Source organism: Sus scrofa, chromosome 3 (genome assembly GCF_054392235.1).
Source record: "Sus scrofa isolate SSC_HxYL_T2T_F1_AM1 chromosome 3, Sscrofa_HxYL_maternal_Yorkshire_Landrace_v2.0, whole genome shotgun sequence".
NCBI classification, from domain to species: Eukaryota; Metazoa; Chordata; class Mammalia; order Artiodactyla; family Suidae; genus Sus; species Sus scrofa.
The window spans coordinates 119,610,482-119,627,330 of NC_139385.1; the positions used below are offsets into that span (position 1 = coordinate 119,610,482).

Here is a 16,849-nt window from a genome sequence, read left to right on the forward strand (position 1 = left end):
TATGGCTGTGGCGTAGGCCCACAGCTGCAGCTCCAACTGGACCCCTAGCCTGGGAACCTCCATATACTATGGGTGTGGCCCTAGAAATGCCAAAAAGACAAAAAAAAAAAAGTTACAGATATGAATAATTGCCAATTAGGTAAGAAATGACTACAATAATCTAGGTTAGAAGAGGGCTGATATAGGACAGATATAGTGGAATCAGAGGGGGAAGGATATATCCATGATATTCCTTGGGTTAGAAGTGGGAGACCTTGATCCTTAAAACTGGATACCATGAATGAAGGAGATGAACTCATCAAAGATGATCTTAAAGTTCCTAGCCTAGGTTACTATGAGGATAAAGAGTACCAGGCAATGGTTATAAGTATGTTTATTAACTTGAAAAGGTGTTCATCATATATTTTGTATTTAAAATAGATAATAAAATAGCAGATACAACAATGATGTGGAGTTCTCCTGCGGTGCAGTGGGTAAAGGATCCAGTATTGTCACTGTTGTGGCTTGGGTTGCTGCTGTGGCTCAGATTCGATCCCTGGCCCAAGAACTTTGGCATGCCACAGGCATGTGTGTTTTTTTGGGGGGCCAGGGGAGAGATCCTATTTTGATTAAAACACACAGGGAGAAAAACTTCAAGAATGATATCACATGCTCATCTCGATACAGAAAAGGAGGCATTTGACAAAAGTCAACATCCATTCATGATACAAACAATCAACAAAGTTGGTATGGAGTGAACATATATCAAAATAATGAAGGCTATTTATGTTAAACATACAGCTAACATCATACTCAATGAAGAAAAGCTGAAACCTTTTCCTCTAAGATCAGGATCAAGGCAACGATACCCACTCTTGTCACTTCTATTTAACATAGTATTGGAAGCTCTAGCCACAGCAATCAGACAAGACTAAGAAATAACAGGCACCAAATTAGAAGAGAAGAAAGCAAAGTTATTGCTATTTGCAGATGAAATGATACTACATTTAGGAAACTCTAAAGACTCCAATAACAAAACTTTTAAAATAAATGAATTCAATAAATTTGCAGGATACAAAACCAATATACAGAAATACGTTGCATTTATACGTACTAATAATGAACTATCAAAAAGAAAAATCAGGAGTTCCCATCTGGCTCAGTGGTTAACGAATCCGACTAGGAACCATGAGGTTGAGGGCTCAATCCTTGGCCTTAAGGATCTGGCGTTGCCATGAGCTGTGGTGTAGGTTACAGATGTGGCTCAGATCCCACATTGCTGTGGCTCTGGCATAGGCTGGCAGCCATAGTTACGATTAGACCTCTAGCCTGGGAACCTCCATATGCCATGGGAGTGGCCCTAGAAAAGGCAAAAAAGACAAAAATAAAGGAAAAAAAGAGAAAAATCAAGAAAATCCCAATTATAATTGAATCAAAAAGAATAAAATACCTAGTAATAAATTTAAACAAGGAGGTTAAAGACCTGTACTCTAAAACTATAAGACACTGATGAAAGAAACTAAGGATGATACCAAATTATGGATTGGATGAATTAATATTGCTAAAATGTCCAGGGAGTTCCCAGTGTGGTTCTGTGCATTAAAAACCTGAAAGTCTCTGTGAGGAAGAGGGCTTGATCCCTGGCCTGTCAGTAAGTTAAAGATCCCGTGTTGCTGCAAGCTACAGCACAGATCACAGGTATAGCTCACATCCGGTGTTGCTGTGGCTGTGGCACAGGACTCTGTAGTAGCTCCAATTTGATCCCTAGCCTGGGAACTTCTATATCCTGCAGGTATGGATGTAAAAAGAGGGAAAAAAAATGTCCAAACTACCCAGAGCAATCTATAGATTCAATGCAAATCTATCAAAATACCCATGGCATATTTCACAGAACTAGAACAAATAGTCCTAAAATCTGTGTGGAACCACAAAAGACCCCAGATAGCCAAAGCAATCTTGAAAAGGAAGAACAAAGGTATTACGCTCCCTGACCTCAAACTGTACTATAAAAGCTACAGTAATCATAACAGTATGGTACAGCACAAAAAAAAGACAACTAGATTAATGGAACAGAATAGAGAGCTCAGAAATAAACACACACACACACACACAGAGAGACACGGTCAATTAACCTAAAACAAAGGAGGCAAGAAAATACAATGGGGAAAAGATGGTCACTTCAATAAGTGATTTTGGGTAAACACAACAGCTATAAGCAAAAGAATGAAACTAGAATATTTTCTCATACTATATACAAAACTTAAAGACTTAAATTTAACACTTGAAACCACTAAAAGAAAAAAAAATTAAAAATGGGCAGAGAGGAGTTCCCACTGTGGCACAATGGGTTAAGAATCCAATTACAGTGGCTCAGGTCACTGCAGAGGCAAGGGTTTGATCCCTGGCCAGGCAGTGGGTTAAAGGATCCACTGTTGCCACAGTTGCAGTACAGGCTGCAACTGCAGCTCGGATCTGATCCCTGGCCCAATAACTCCATATGCCACAAGGCGGCCAAAAAAGAAAGAAAAAACAGTGAACTACATTATTGGGGGACTATAAATTGGTTAAATAATTTCTGGAAGTGACTTGGCAATCTGTCATAAATAAATGTTAATATCCTTTGACTAACAAAACCCAACTCTAAAAATTAATCTTAAGATTGAAAAATGGGAAGAAGAACTAAATAGACAGTTCTCCAAAGAAGACATACAGATGGCCAGTAGGCACATGAAAAGATGCTCAACATTACTAATTATTAGAGAGACGTAAATCAAAACTACAATGAGGTACCACCCCACAACAGTGAGAATGGTCATCATTAAAATGTCTACAAATAATAAATACTGGAAAGGGTATAGAGAAAAGGGAACCCTACTACACTGTTGGTGATTATGTAAACCGGTACAACCACTATATAAAACAGTATGGAGGTTCCTCAGAAAACTAAAAATGGAATTACTATATGATCCAGCAGTCCCATTTTTGGGCATATAACCAGACTATAATTCAAAATGATACATGAATCCCTACGTTCACAGTAGCACTATCCACAATAGCCAAGACATGGAAACAACCTAAATGCCTAGCCACAGATGAATGGATTAAGGAGATGTGGTACATATATACAATGGAACACTACTCAGCCATAAAAAAGAATCAAATAATGCCATTCATAGCAACATGGATGCCACTAGAGACTGTCATACTGGATAAAGTAAGTCAGAAAGAGACACACAAATGCTGTATGATATTGCTTACATGTGGAACCTAAAATATGGCACAAATGGACCTACTCACAAAACAGAAACAGACTCACAGACATAGAAAACTGACTTGTGGTTGCCAAGGGGGAGAGGGGAAGGAGTGGGATGGACTGGGAGTTTGGAGTTAGTAGACGTAAACTATTACATTTAGAATGGATAAGCAATGAGGTATAGCACAGGGAACTATACCCAACCTCCTGGGATAGACCATGATGGAAAAGTGTACATATATGTACGACTGAGTCACTTTACTATACAGCAGAAATTGGCACAACATTGTAAACTGAGTATATTTTAATCTAAAAAAATAATCTTAAGGACTAATCATGGACATATGTAAAAATCATTCCACAAAAATGTTCATCCCTGCCCTGTTTATGTGGGAAAAATGGAAAAAAACTTATCCATTTGGGGACTAATTAAATTAATTATGGCATATTCATACACTGAGTTTTTAATTCATAAAACTCTACAGTCATTATGAATTACATTGGGATTCTTGAAAGACAGCAGGAGTGATGGCACTTTTTTAAAGTGCCCCAAATATCCCCATAAAAACAGAAACTAAGACAGCAAATTCAAAAACCTATGGACAACATCTACAAATAATTACATAACAAAATACTCCTAAGAAAAACCAAATATAAACCATTAAGACCTACAAGGTCTCAGCATCTATGGAGAAGGATGCAATAGGACATCTGGCTTGGGTTCGATCCCTGACCTTACTCAGTGGGTTAAGGATCTGGCGTTGCCGTGAGCTGGGGTGTAGGTCAAAGACATGGCTTGGATCCTGAGTTGCTGTGGCTATGGTGTAGGCCAGCAGCTACAGCTCCAATTAGACCCCTATCCTGGGAACCTCCATATGCCGTGGGTGTGGCCCTAAAAAGACAAAAAAAAAAAAAAAAAAGGATAAAAAGGATTTACCCACAAAAAAAGTGATGAGAACTATTACCTACTTTTTCTTTTTTTTTTTTTGTCTTTTTGCCATTTCTAAGGTTGCTCCCGCGGCATACGGAGGTTCCCAGGCTAAGGGTCTAATTGGAGCTGTAGCCGCGGCCTACACCAGAATCACAGGAACCCAGGATCCGAGCCTCGTCTGCCACCTACACCACAGCTCACGGCAACGCTGGATCCTTAACCCACTGAGTAAGGCCAGGGATCGAACCCACAACCTCATGGTTCCTAGTCAGATTCGTTAACCACTGAGCCACGACGAGAACTCCATTGCCTACTTTTTCAAATCAAGCTAAAAGACATGAAATAAGAACCATATAAATCAAAAGGAGAAACCTCAGAAATGAGGTGGCAATTAGAAATACAAAAAAATCAATTCATAAACGTAGATTAAAAGGGATACAAAAGCAAACATAAGTATACTGTAAGAGAAATACAAGTTAAAAGAAGGGAAATTTTTAAAAATCAAAAGGAAAGTGAGATAATAAGGAACTGAAAGTAACAAATATGAAAGAAAGGCAAAGATCTGACATGCCTAGAATAGGAATTCCCAAACAAGAAAATGAAAGCAAGAGAATAAATACTAAGAATGTTAAAGAAAACTTTCCTGAAAGTTTTAAAGAATTGTTTTTGAAATAACCCATTACTGAAAGGGTATACTATATAGCTGGAATAACTGACCCAGCATGATCAACACCAAGACATATTCTAGTAAATTTGTGGACTTAAAAATAATAATAATTTGGGGACAGAGGCAAAAAGATCAAGTCACATATAAAGAAAAAAAAATATCAGGCTATGTGTTATGAGGCTTCATCATAGTGATGCTTTATGCCAGAGGTAAATGGAGTAATACATTTAAGAAACTCAAGGAAATAAAATATGTCCTCAAAGATTTTATATCCAATCAAAATGATTTTCAGGTATAATGTTCCCAACTTTTTTCAACATTCAGGAGTTTAGCGAATACTGCTCCCAAGGGCCCTTCCTGAAGAATTCACTAGAGAATGAGTTTTAGATATCCAAAATGACTAGACAGGGGAAAAGAAGGGGAAGGGGAGATGAAGTAGCTATTTTCCCACTGCAAGAACACATGCCTGAAAACTAAAGACTGAAGAGTGGTGCTATCACTGAGCCATTGGACCAACCCTAATGAACCAACCTCTGAAATTTGTGTTATGTTACAAGGTAAATCCTATTTGTCTTTTCAAAAATGATATTGTATAAGAATTAAATTTGGTAACATGGAGAACTGTTCATGATACATTAAGTGAAAAGAGCAAATTATAAAACAGCCTGACCCCATTTTCTAAAGAGACTAAATGTGTAAATATTAATACCAAAACATCAACGGCAGTTTTCTCTACATGATAGGATCACGGCGGTTTAATTTTTTTTTGGGGGGGTACTTTCCTAAATTGTTCTCATCATTCCTAATGTAGCAATGAAACCATGCCATAACAAAGTCTCTTTGGTAATGAGGCCAAAACTGGTTAAGACAGCATGGAATTTTATGCTAAAGCAAGCTATTATATTTCTTTACCATATTCAGTAAAAATCTTCAAAATGAGAACTGTAATAAAAAAGATAGTAATTGCACTTTCTACTTTTACAACATTTTCATATTTAAGAATGTAGGACTATGGATTTGTCCTTTTTGGACAGCCCAGGATGAAGATCACTTAGTTTGAAAGGAAATACATGCTTAAAGAAAAGCATTCCTTAATTAATCTCAATTAGTTTACTGAATCCATCTATATTTTTAACTTTATTGAACAGAAATGGGAATCAATCTATAAAAATTTTATAGAAATATTTTTTCAGTTTTAAAAATTACAAACTATGTTTTAAATTAAAACTAAAGTTAATATATAGAAAACATACCAATGAGCCAAAACCTAGGGTCCAAAAATGCTCATTTCGGACTTCCAAAACTCCATCCAAAGTTGATACCTAATCAAAAACAGAAAATAGGGCTGTCTGTATTTGACATATCCAACACAAATCAGTCATATTACGGATCTGCTCTAAGCCTAGAAATGACATGGCCAAGCCCTGCATGAAGACGCACATTAGCCAAGGGAAGTTCCAGACCATTCGCTCAAGATACTATTTCTGCTTATTTGGTACTGAGCCAGGGCCTTTTTTTCCAGTTTCTTGTCTGCACTAATCCTTCTGGAATCAGGTCTTTACATCCCCCAACCCCACCTTTTTCAACAGCGTATGGTTCTTTTCATTTTATTGGTATGGCATACATTTATATCCAGCACTTGTGGTATCAGATTATTATTATTATTATTATTATTTGGTCTTCTCAATCATTTCTTTCTTTCTCTGGATTTCACCCCTCCACCCGCCCTTTTTTTTTGGTTTTTATACCCGAAGGTGTGGCATATGGAAGTTCTCAGGCTAGGGGCTGAAACAGAGCTGTAGCTGCCGGCCTACACCACAGCCACAGTAACACCATATCCAAGCCTTGTCTGCAGCATATATCACAGCTCATGGCAATGCTGGATCCTTAACCCACTGAGCAAGGCTTGGGATTGAACCTGCATCTTTATGTATACTAGTCAGGTTCGTTTCCACTGAGCCACCAGGGGAACTCCCTCTCTGGATTCCTTTTTGACAAATTTCTGTACAACACAGGACATTATAAGGATGTGGGCCACATGGAAATTCTAAGGCCAGATATGTAGCGTGTAGCCTATTGGTGCAGTAGCACAGGCTCCAATGGCTGAGACAAGTGGCCAGCTACAATGACCAAAGTATACTTGTGATAATGACAACTAATAGTTTAAACTATTTAACATCCAAATAACTTATCTTATTCCTTCATTAGTTAACAGATGGAATTTTATAACAATACAAAATCTAAACCCACAGATCAAGATGTTAAAGTGGTGAAGGAATCACTATGTAAAAGCGGCCTCTGACTTAATCAAAATCCCAGGTTTGAATATAGAAGCACAAAAATCACAGCATTTACACAACAAATAGTGTGGTTTTTACACCATCACCTTCCACATTTATTTCAAGTGAATCTGGCTTCCAAACTGAGCAATTCATGAAATTTTTCTATTTCTTTGTCACTATGTCTCCTACTGTATCATTATAAAGAACACAAACTTCCCTAAAATAAAACTCTAGGAAGGGTTGAAATTACTTGTACCCACTCTTTGCATTCTCTAATTATAAATTAAAATGATTTTATTTGCTATTTCATCTTACCTCTCTGATAAGTTTGTCCAACTGACCAATAACGTGAGGTGGTGTGGTCTGGGGAAAAAAAATAAAGTATGAATCTAGGAAGATAAAATTTTGCACCAGTAATCCTGATACTAAAAAAACTGTGTTCTAAACCAGACTTTGCTTTGTTTGACATGTGCCCTATCATGATTTAGGGATGAGAGATTTCAAATGACCCACTTAGTAGAGCAACATCAGGGATCAGCCCATAGTTATTTCTTTTTTTCTGTCTTTTTTTTCAGGGCTGCACCCTCATTACATACAAATTCCCAGGCTACGGGTTGAATCAGAGATGTAGCTGCCAGACTACACCAGCAATGCCAGATCCAAGCCACATCATCTGGGACCTACACCACAGCTATGGCAATGCTGGAGCAACACTGTGCAAGGCCAGGGATCCCACGAACCCACGACCTCATGGACATGAGTCGATTTGTAACTGCTGAGCCACAATAACCACTCCCATGTTTATTTATTATCTCACAAAGAAGCTGTTACCTCTAGAACCAAATAAGCCTTAAAGAACCAACCAACAAGAATTCCCTGGTGGCCTAAAAGTTAAGGATTCAGCCTTGTCCTGCTATGGCTTGGGTTCATCCCTGGTCCAGGAACCCAAAAATGCTGTGGGTGCAGCCAAGAGGAAAAAAAAAAAAAAGAACCGACCAATTAAAAAACCTTTTGAGAAAAGTAAAACTTTGGGTAAGGCATAGTACTACACAACTATTATCTTATTGTTATTACTGCTTCTGGAGAGGGAGGTACAACCTCTAAGTTTGAAAGGCATGAGAGAAAGAGAAAAGGCAGTGCTTATATATAAATCTAGTCCTGGGAAACTACTTTTCTATGCAGGTGCTTAATCCATATATGTTCCTATTGTTTGCAGTAAGCAGTAATTCGTCATTTTTAATTTTGTTTGAAATTTAAATGTCTCACTAATTCAAGGATAGGAAATAATAAAAGAATCATAACTAGATATTATGTAATAACCAAAACACATTTATTGGGGAAAATATTTAAAAAAAATTTTTAAGAATATTGTTTTTAATTGAAACAAAATTTTAGAGGCAAAATTTTTTCATTTATGGTTTTGTCTTATAAATACATGAAGATTTGTGCCTATTTTGATCACTAAATTTTTTTTTTTTTTTTGTCTTTTTTCTTTTTAGGGCCGAATCCGTGGCAAATGGAGGTTGCCATGCTAGGAGTCTAAGTGGAGCTGCTGCCGCCAGCCTGCGCCAGAGCCACATCAACACCAGACAGGAGCCACATCTGTGACCTACACCACAGCTCATGGCAACGCCAGATCCTTAACCCACTGAGTGAGGCCAGGGATCAAACCCGCAAGCTCATGGTTCCTAGTCGGGTTGTTTCCATTGCGCCACGACGGGAACTCCTTGATCACCAATTTAATTTCATTTGGTTCTTGTTATACAAATTTCAGAGATTTACTGCTTGGCTTCATTTCTATCAGGGCTAAAAATCTATCATTTCTATTAGTAGCTAAAAATTTCACAATCTGGTAGAAGAACAAATAGTTTTACAATCTGGTATAAAAGAACACAGCTGATTTTAAGCATGCATATTGACAGAAGACACTTACCTGGAGTAATACTTTCCCACTGTACACGCTCATAGGATACATGGTGCCAAATGTCATCAGAGCGATGGCTATGGCTGAGGCAGTGTCTACAGCAAAATAATTACTAAAAGGAAAAAACAATTCTCAACCTTAAATGTATACTTCACTGGGCTTCTTACAGTTTGATCTACCAAATGTTAATTTTCTAAAGCAAAAGGACTATTTTATTACAGTGGGCCACCACTGGCAATAGGAGCATCTCAAAGGAAAACAAAGTTTTCTGAATCCTCTCTCACCAAAGTTTAGAGAAAAATAACTAATAATAATACTAATTAAAGTGAAGAGAGATGATGATGAAAAAACATGAGCATTTTTCCAAATGTATTTTCAATCTAGTGGTCAATTATAAAGATTTCATAGGCGTTCCCATTGTGGCTCAGCAGTTAATGAACCTGACTAGTATCCATGAGGACTCGGGTTCGATCCCTGACCCCACTCAGTGGGTTATGGATCCGGAGTTGCCATGAGCTGTGGTGTAGGTCACAGATGCAGCTCAGATCCAGCAATGCTGTGGCTGTATTGTAGGCTAGCAGCTGCAACTCCGATTTGACCCCTAGCCTGGGAACCTCCACATGCTGGGGGCATGGCCCTAAAAAGACAAAAAAAAAAAAAAAAAGATTTTCATATATATTTATTTGCTGCAACAACTGAAAACATTTAACAAGTCACTTTTGATACAGAAAGAATAACGGACTTGATCAGTGATTATATCAATTTTGCTGTAAATAATAATTTTGCAATAATTACTATTAAAATTTTTTAAAATTCCCCTGGAATTTCACAAGGTGAGATGCTCCAGGAATTTGCTACAGCAACACTGTACTGAAGTGCAATATCTCATCAGTAGTTGTTCACTGTTCTATTGATAAGACAGACCAAAATGCCAAAGGTTACAAGCTAATCATGCACTGTTTTTCTTTTTTTTCACTTTTTCCCTCATGGTGGGAACAGAAATATAAGACACAGTCCCTGCCTTTAAAATAGCAGGAAATACACATCAAATACATAACAAAGGAGTTCCCGTCATGGTGCAGTGGTTAACGAATCCGACTAGGAACGATGAGGTTATGGGCTTGATCCCTGGCCTCGCTCAGTGGGTTAAGGATCTGGCGCTGCCGTGAGCTGTGGTGTAGGTCGCAGACGTGGCTCGGATCTCAAGTGGCTATGGCTCTGGAGTAGGCCAGTGGCTACAGCTCCGATTAGACCCCTATCCTGGGATCCTCCTTATGCAGCGGGAGCGGCCCTAGAAAAGGGAAAAACATACACACACAAAAGAAATACGTAATAAAGGGCTTTGGGTACAAAAGAGAAGGCCTAAGAGTGCCATGCACAAAGATGTGTGTGGCAAGTCTACTGGGGTGGGGATAATCCAGAAAGGCTAAATATAAAAAGAGGTAACACTTGAGCTGAGCCTTAAAAGATAAGCAAGATGGGCATTCCCGTCATAGCTCAGCAGTTGATGAACTCCACTAGCATTCATGAGGCTTCGGGTTCGATCCGTGGCCTTGCTCAGTGGATTAAGGATCCAGCATTGCCGTGAGCTGTGGTGCAGGTAGCAGACACAGCTTGGATCTTGCATCGCTGCAGCTGTGGTGTAAGCCAGCGGCCTACAGCTCCAATTCGACCCCTAGCCTGGGAACCTCCATATCCCGTGGGTGCGGCCCTAAAATGACAAAAAAAAAAAAAAAAAAAAAAAAGGCTAAGCAAAATGATGGAAGCAAGATACTGTAGACATTGAAAGCATGATGTGCAAGGGCATGAAAACCGTGATGCATCAATGAAACTGTAAACAGTTAAGCATAGATAAATGAATGGCTAGCAAGGTTGCTGGAGGCTTCATATCCATATTATGTCCAGACTTGCAACTTTTTAAAAAAACATAAGTATAGACTATTTGTAATGTTACGTTAATTTCTGCTGTACAACAAAGTGATTTAGTTATATATATATAGGACCGTGAACCCTATTTTTCTACACTCTATATGTAATAGTTTGCATCTGAAAATCCCAAAGTCCCAATCCATCCCTCCCCTATAGATCTGCAACTTTTAATGATGACATTAGTATCAAAATATCATATAACTAAAGATGAGTAAAAATAAATATAACATCAGAGGACCATTCTAATTTGACCAAGAAAATGATGATAATGACCTAAATTTAGGAAAAAGAATGGGTGGATCGTGGCACAGTGGAAATGAATCTGACTAGGAACCATGAGGTTGCAGGTTCGATCCCTGGCCTTGCTCAGTGGGTTAAGGATCTGTATTGCCATGAGCTGTGGTGTAGGTCACAGACGCAGCTCAGATCCCACATTGCTGTGGCTGTGACATAGGCTGGCAGCTACAGCTCCGATTTGACACCTAGCCTGGAAACCTCCATATGTGGTTAGTGCAGCCCTAAAAAGCAAAAAACAAACAAAGAAACAAACAAACAAAAAAACCCCATCTACTTCTTCTCTTCGCTTGTTCAGCAATAGCAGCTGTGTTTTATCTCTCTTTACCCTCCTTTTCTCAGTTTCACTCAAGCCAGCAGTAGGGAATTCAATGTTTTCCAGTCTGCATTATAGACTGCAAAAATTATAGACTGAAAAATTTTTATTGAATCCAACCTCGTTAATTTTTTCAGATGAAGACACTTGAGGATAAGACTTGACCAAAGTCACACAGGTCATAAGCAAACATGCTATAAGCTTAATCCCTAACCATCTTATTAATGCCCCTAAAGTTTCTGTCAAGGCCCCAGGAACTGAAACACTCTTGATAGAAATAATAAATACTTACTTAATTTCAATTAGCATATAAGTAATACAAAGAGCAAATGCTCCAGCAAGATCAATCAAAACAAATGGATTCATTCGAGGAAGGAAGATACTGCTAAGTCCTGGAATAATTCCACACAAGCTATGGAAAAATAAACAAAAAGATTACTCCTTAGCACAACTTATGTAATACTGATGAAAATTTTATAAAAGTTGCCTTGTATTTTAGTACCATATATCTTCTAAAGCAAACAGGATTTAGGAACAAAACACTCTCACTCATAAAGTCTCTTTTGTATCACCAATTACAAAGTAAGAAAAAGCATGGAGAGAATAAGAATCTGATCAGTGAGATTCCTGTAGTAACCACAGCAATGAGTAATGTAAGTCCCCATGACAGGTGCATTTCTTTAACGTTATGTATATCATGAAATCCTAGAACGTCTTACCTTCTACTAAGGTCTGCAACATGCTCTTGAAGCCAACTCGTACTAGCAGCTTTAAAAAAGAAAATACTTAAAATTACATACACGGAATAAACCACTACTAGAAATACTCAATTCTTACATTTAAAAAATAAGTTTGGCCATGACTATATAACATTACAAAAGGACACATTATTCTGCCAATCTAGAACTTCTGTTTATGCTTTTAAGATACCAAATGAAAATCAGTTTTAACTACAATACACATTTGACCTGAAGTAATCCATGAACTTACACACGACATTATTATTATAAAGCTGAGAATGGATTGCAAGTACACTGATTCCCTCAACTCTCAGAAAGGCCAGCTGGAGATGTGTCTACGTGCAGACTGGTGTCAGTTACTGTCCCTGGACAAGTATCCTCCAGGCTCAAGCATCCTCTTACATTTATCCCAGGGTGCTACAGAAATAATCACTTTTTTTATGTGTATTATGATGTAAAAAAGATTGGTAAGTCTATAAAAAATAGTCTAGTATAGCAGTTAAGAGAGCAGACTCTGATGGAATTTCTGTCATAGCTCAGTGGTTAACAAACCCCGAATAGCATACATGAGGACGTGGATTCGATCCCTGACCTTGCTTGGTGGGTTGGGGATCCGTCATTGCCGTGAGAGAAGGAGTAAGTCGAAGACACGGCTCGGATCCCATGTGTCTGCTGGCAGCTACAGTTCTGACTCCACCCCTAGCCTGGGAACCTCCATGTGCTACAGGTTCAGTCCTAAAGACAAAAGACAAAAAAAAAAAAAAGCAGACTCTGATGCCAGAATACCTGGCTTCGAACCCAGATCTGCCCATAATTAGATGTACAGCCCAGGACAAGTGACTTAATCTCTCAATGCCTCAGTGTAAAATGGGGAAAATATGGTGTGATAATATGATGTAATATTATAGATAATAAAGTGTAAATTATAGTGTAAATATTATTAAGATTGCCATATTATGCGTAATATATCTTTATACATATATTTATAGTGTAAATATGATAGATAATATTGTATAAAATATAGTATAAAATAGATATAACACAGTGTAAAACAGGGATATATGGTATGATAATATCGTATGGTAATAGGATAAAATAAATAAGCTTTATTTAAAGTACGTAGCACAGGGCCTGGCAGATAGAAAATGCTTGATATTATTTCCCACTCAAATTTCAATATTTTTACAGCCATACCTGCGGCATATGGAAGTTTCCCAGCCATGGGTCAAATTAGAGCTGCAGCTGTGACCTATGCTACAGCTACAGTAACACCAAATCCAAGCCACATCTGTGACCTATGCTGTAGCCTGTGGCAATGACAGATCATCAACCCACTGAGTGAGGTCAGGAATCGAATCCACATTCTCACAGAGACAATGTTGGGTCACTGACCCACTGAACCATAACAGGAACTTCAATCTTTTGTTGTTGTTGGCTGTGCCTATGGCATGCAGAAGTTCCCAGGCCAGGGATCAAACCTATGCCATAGCAATGACGACCAGGGAACTCCCCGATGTTGTAAATCTTGATGTTTCTGAGAACTTTCGTTCCCAACTAATAAAAGTACAAACAAGATAATTTTTCTGGAAATAAATTTGGCAATATATATCAAAGATATTTAAAATACTTTATTTTGGGGAGTTCCCTGGCAGCACAGTGGGTTAAGGATCCAGCGTTGTTACTGCTGTTGCTCAAGTCCCTCCTATGATGCGGATTCAGTCCCTGGTCTGGGGACTTCTGCATGCTACAGGTGTAGCAAAAAAAATTATTTTAACCCATTTATAATTTATTCTTTGGGAATTTATTAGAATTAGAAACACATACAAGAAATTTAATACAAAAAAAAGGTAGTTACAGCATTATCTCTAAAAGGAAAAGTTGAAAATCTTAAACAATAGACTAACATTTAAAAATATTCATGACAAGAAGTTCCCACTGCAGCACAGTGGATAAATGATCTGGTTTGTTTCTGTGGAATTGCCAGTTTGATCCCAAGTCCAGTGCATTGGGTTAAGAATCCAGCACTGCTGTAGCTGTGACATGGGTTATAGCTCTGGCTTGGGTTCAATCCCTGGCCCAGGAATTTCCAAATGCTATGGATACAGCTGAAAAAGACACAAAACTTCATGAAAAAATATTATGCAAGCACCAAAAAAACCATTTTTTTGGAGTTCCTGTCATGGCTCAGTGGTTAACGAATCCAACTAGCATCCCTGAAGACACAGGTTCGATCTCCGCCCTCACTCAGTGCGTTAAGGGTCTGGCGTTGCCATGAGCTGTGGTGTAGGTCACAGATGCAGCTCGGATCCCGCACTGCTGTGGCTGTGGCATAGGCCAGTGGCTACAGCTCCAACTGGACTCCTAGCCTGGGAACTGACATATGCCACAGGTGCAGTCCTGAAAAGATAAAAAAAAAAAAAAATCATTTTTTCAAAGAGTATTTAATGAAAAGCAATACTCAAGACATTAACTGAAAAAAGCCAAACAAAAAACTGTAAATTGATACAATTCTATGTAAAAAAAAAAAGTATATGTGCATAGAAAAAAATGAAAAGAAAATAGAAATGTTAACGTTATTTCTTTGTCGTCACAGGTTATTAGTATTGTTTTCTTCTCGTATCTTTCTGATCTTTACAGAGAAACAGTTTCTAAATCTCTGTACCTTCCGACTTCCCATCATGGCTCAGTGGTTAACGAATCTGACTAGGAACCATGAGGTTGTGGGTTCGATCCCTGGCCTTGCTCAGAGGGTTAAGGACCCAGCATTGCCATGATCTGTGGTGTAGGTCGTAGACGCGGCTCAGATCCGGTGTTGCTGCGGCTGTGGTGTAGGCCGGTAGCTACAGCTCCAATTGGACCCCTAGTCTGGGAATCTCCCTATGTCGTGGGTACGGCCCTAGAAAAGACAAAAAAAAAATTTTTTTTTGCAATTTATAAAGTTTTTTCAAAATAATTCTGCTCATCACAAATACAATTAATTTTCTAGTTCATACAGTAATTCATAAACTCTAATTCATACAAATACAAGTCATACCTCATAACAATCAGGAAGTTGTTTAAACTTGAATGCATATTTCTTTTTTGTTCTGGGTGTTTTTTTTCAGCTGTGCCCATAGTAAGGAGAAGTTCCCAGGCCAAGGACTAAACCCTCACCACAAGGGCAACTTGAGTCACTGCAATTACAACTCCAAATTCTTTTCTTTTTTTTTTCTTTTTACAGCCGCACCAGAGGCATATGAAGGTTCCCAGGCTAGGGGTCAAACTGGAGCTATAGCCACTAGCCTACACCACAGCCACAGCAATGCAGGATCTGAGCTGTGTCTTTGACCTACACCACAAGCTCATGGCAATACCGGATCCTTAATCCACTGAGCGAGGACAGGGATCAAATCCGAAATCTCATGGTTCCTAGTCAGATTCGTTTACGCCACGACGGGAACTCCTTTTTTTGGCTACTTTCAAATATATGTCCACCCACCACTGCTCAAGGGAAGTTCCTGGGAACTCATTTAATTAACAAAATACAACCATTTGCAATAAATACATTAACTACTCTAAGTATACTGACACTTCTAAAATCCTGCAATAAACTTTTCTTAGGTAGGTTACACATCTCAAAATTTCATTCATGTTATTTGGTAAATGCAATATTTTAATCACATGTAACTTAAGTCAGTTCTGCCTGCTTTTTAAGTAATATGTTACTTTAAAGCCTGAAATAATTAGATTTTGTTTTATAATTTTCTGCTTGGGGAAGAGGTTAGAATGTTTGGGGTAGTTTTCTCTTCAGGGTATACTTTCTCATTGATTTATGAATTAATGAAACAAAAAAAAGACTTGTTTTTAATGAGAGATTAACTGAATTTTTAATTAACAGTAAGTAAAAAACATACCTTCAGAGACATAAGCAAAAGGTTTATTCCGAACAGAAAGCATCGTGAACAGGTTGAAAGAAAGAGCCACAAAAGTACCAACTAATAATCTTCCCCTAAAAAGAATAACATTTATCATTACTTTTTTCTTGGCAATATCAATATGTAATCCCAGCATGTGGAGAGACTAGAAATGGGAAGGCAGCAGTCTGCTTCAATGGTTTGGTATTTGCAGAGCCAGAATCTGATTTTGGTTTCTAACCCCCATGACCTCTGTTCTGTCTACTGCTCTTCCATCTTACACAGGAGGAAAGAAAAAAAGACTCAGCATTAACAGTATCTTCTTCAGGTAACTGCTATTATAAATTTGTATAAATGCTAATAGTATCTGGTTTACAGTACTGTGGCCAGGTCAGACTGTCTTGAATTAAACTGATTAGAACAGGTCAAATCCACATAATTGGCAACTATGTGGTAAATAATAAAAATTGCATCTTTTCTGCAGATGCTACTAAAAGATTTATGGGATCTAATTTTAAATTACAGAAAGCTCATGCGTATAGCACTAGGATCTATATATCTAGTCAGTTATGATGGAGTGTGATAATGTAAGAAAAAAGAATCTATATATGTATGTGTGACTGCGTCATTTTGCTGTACAG

The 16,849-nt window shown here is 38.1% G+C and overlaps 1 protein-coding gene across 9 annotated transcripts in view; it reads right to left on the reverse strand.

Annotated features, from left to right (window-relative positions):
* Positions 1 to 16,849, reverse strand: part of SLC30A6 (solute carrier family 30 member 6) — a 38,517-nt gene that overhangs the window by 5,200 nt on the left and 16,468 nt on the right. For 8 of the 9 annotated variants that reach the window (XM_085015342.1, XM_085015339.1, XM_085015341.1 and 5 more), the window contains 6 exon segments: positions 16,209 to 16,303; positions 12,295 to 12,343; positions 11,868 to 11,987; positions 9,046 to 9,148; positions 7,428 to 7,475; positions 6,084 to 6,152 (listed from right to left, as the gene is read on the reverse strand). In XM_085015342.1, the coding sequence (XP_084871468.1) occupies positions 6,084 to 6,152; positions 7,428 to 7,475; positions 9,046 to 9,148; positions 11,868 to 11,987; positions 12,295 to 12,343; positions 16,209 to 16,303 (484 nt within the window). 9 annotated transcript variants of the gene reach the window in all.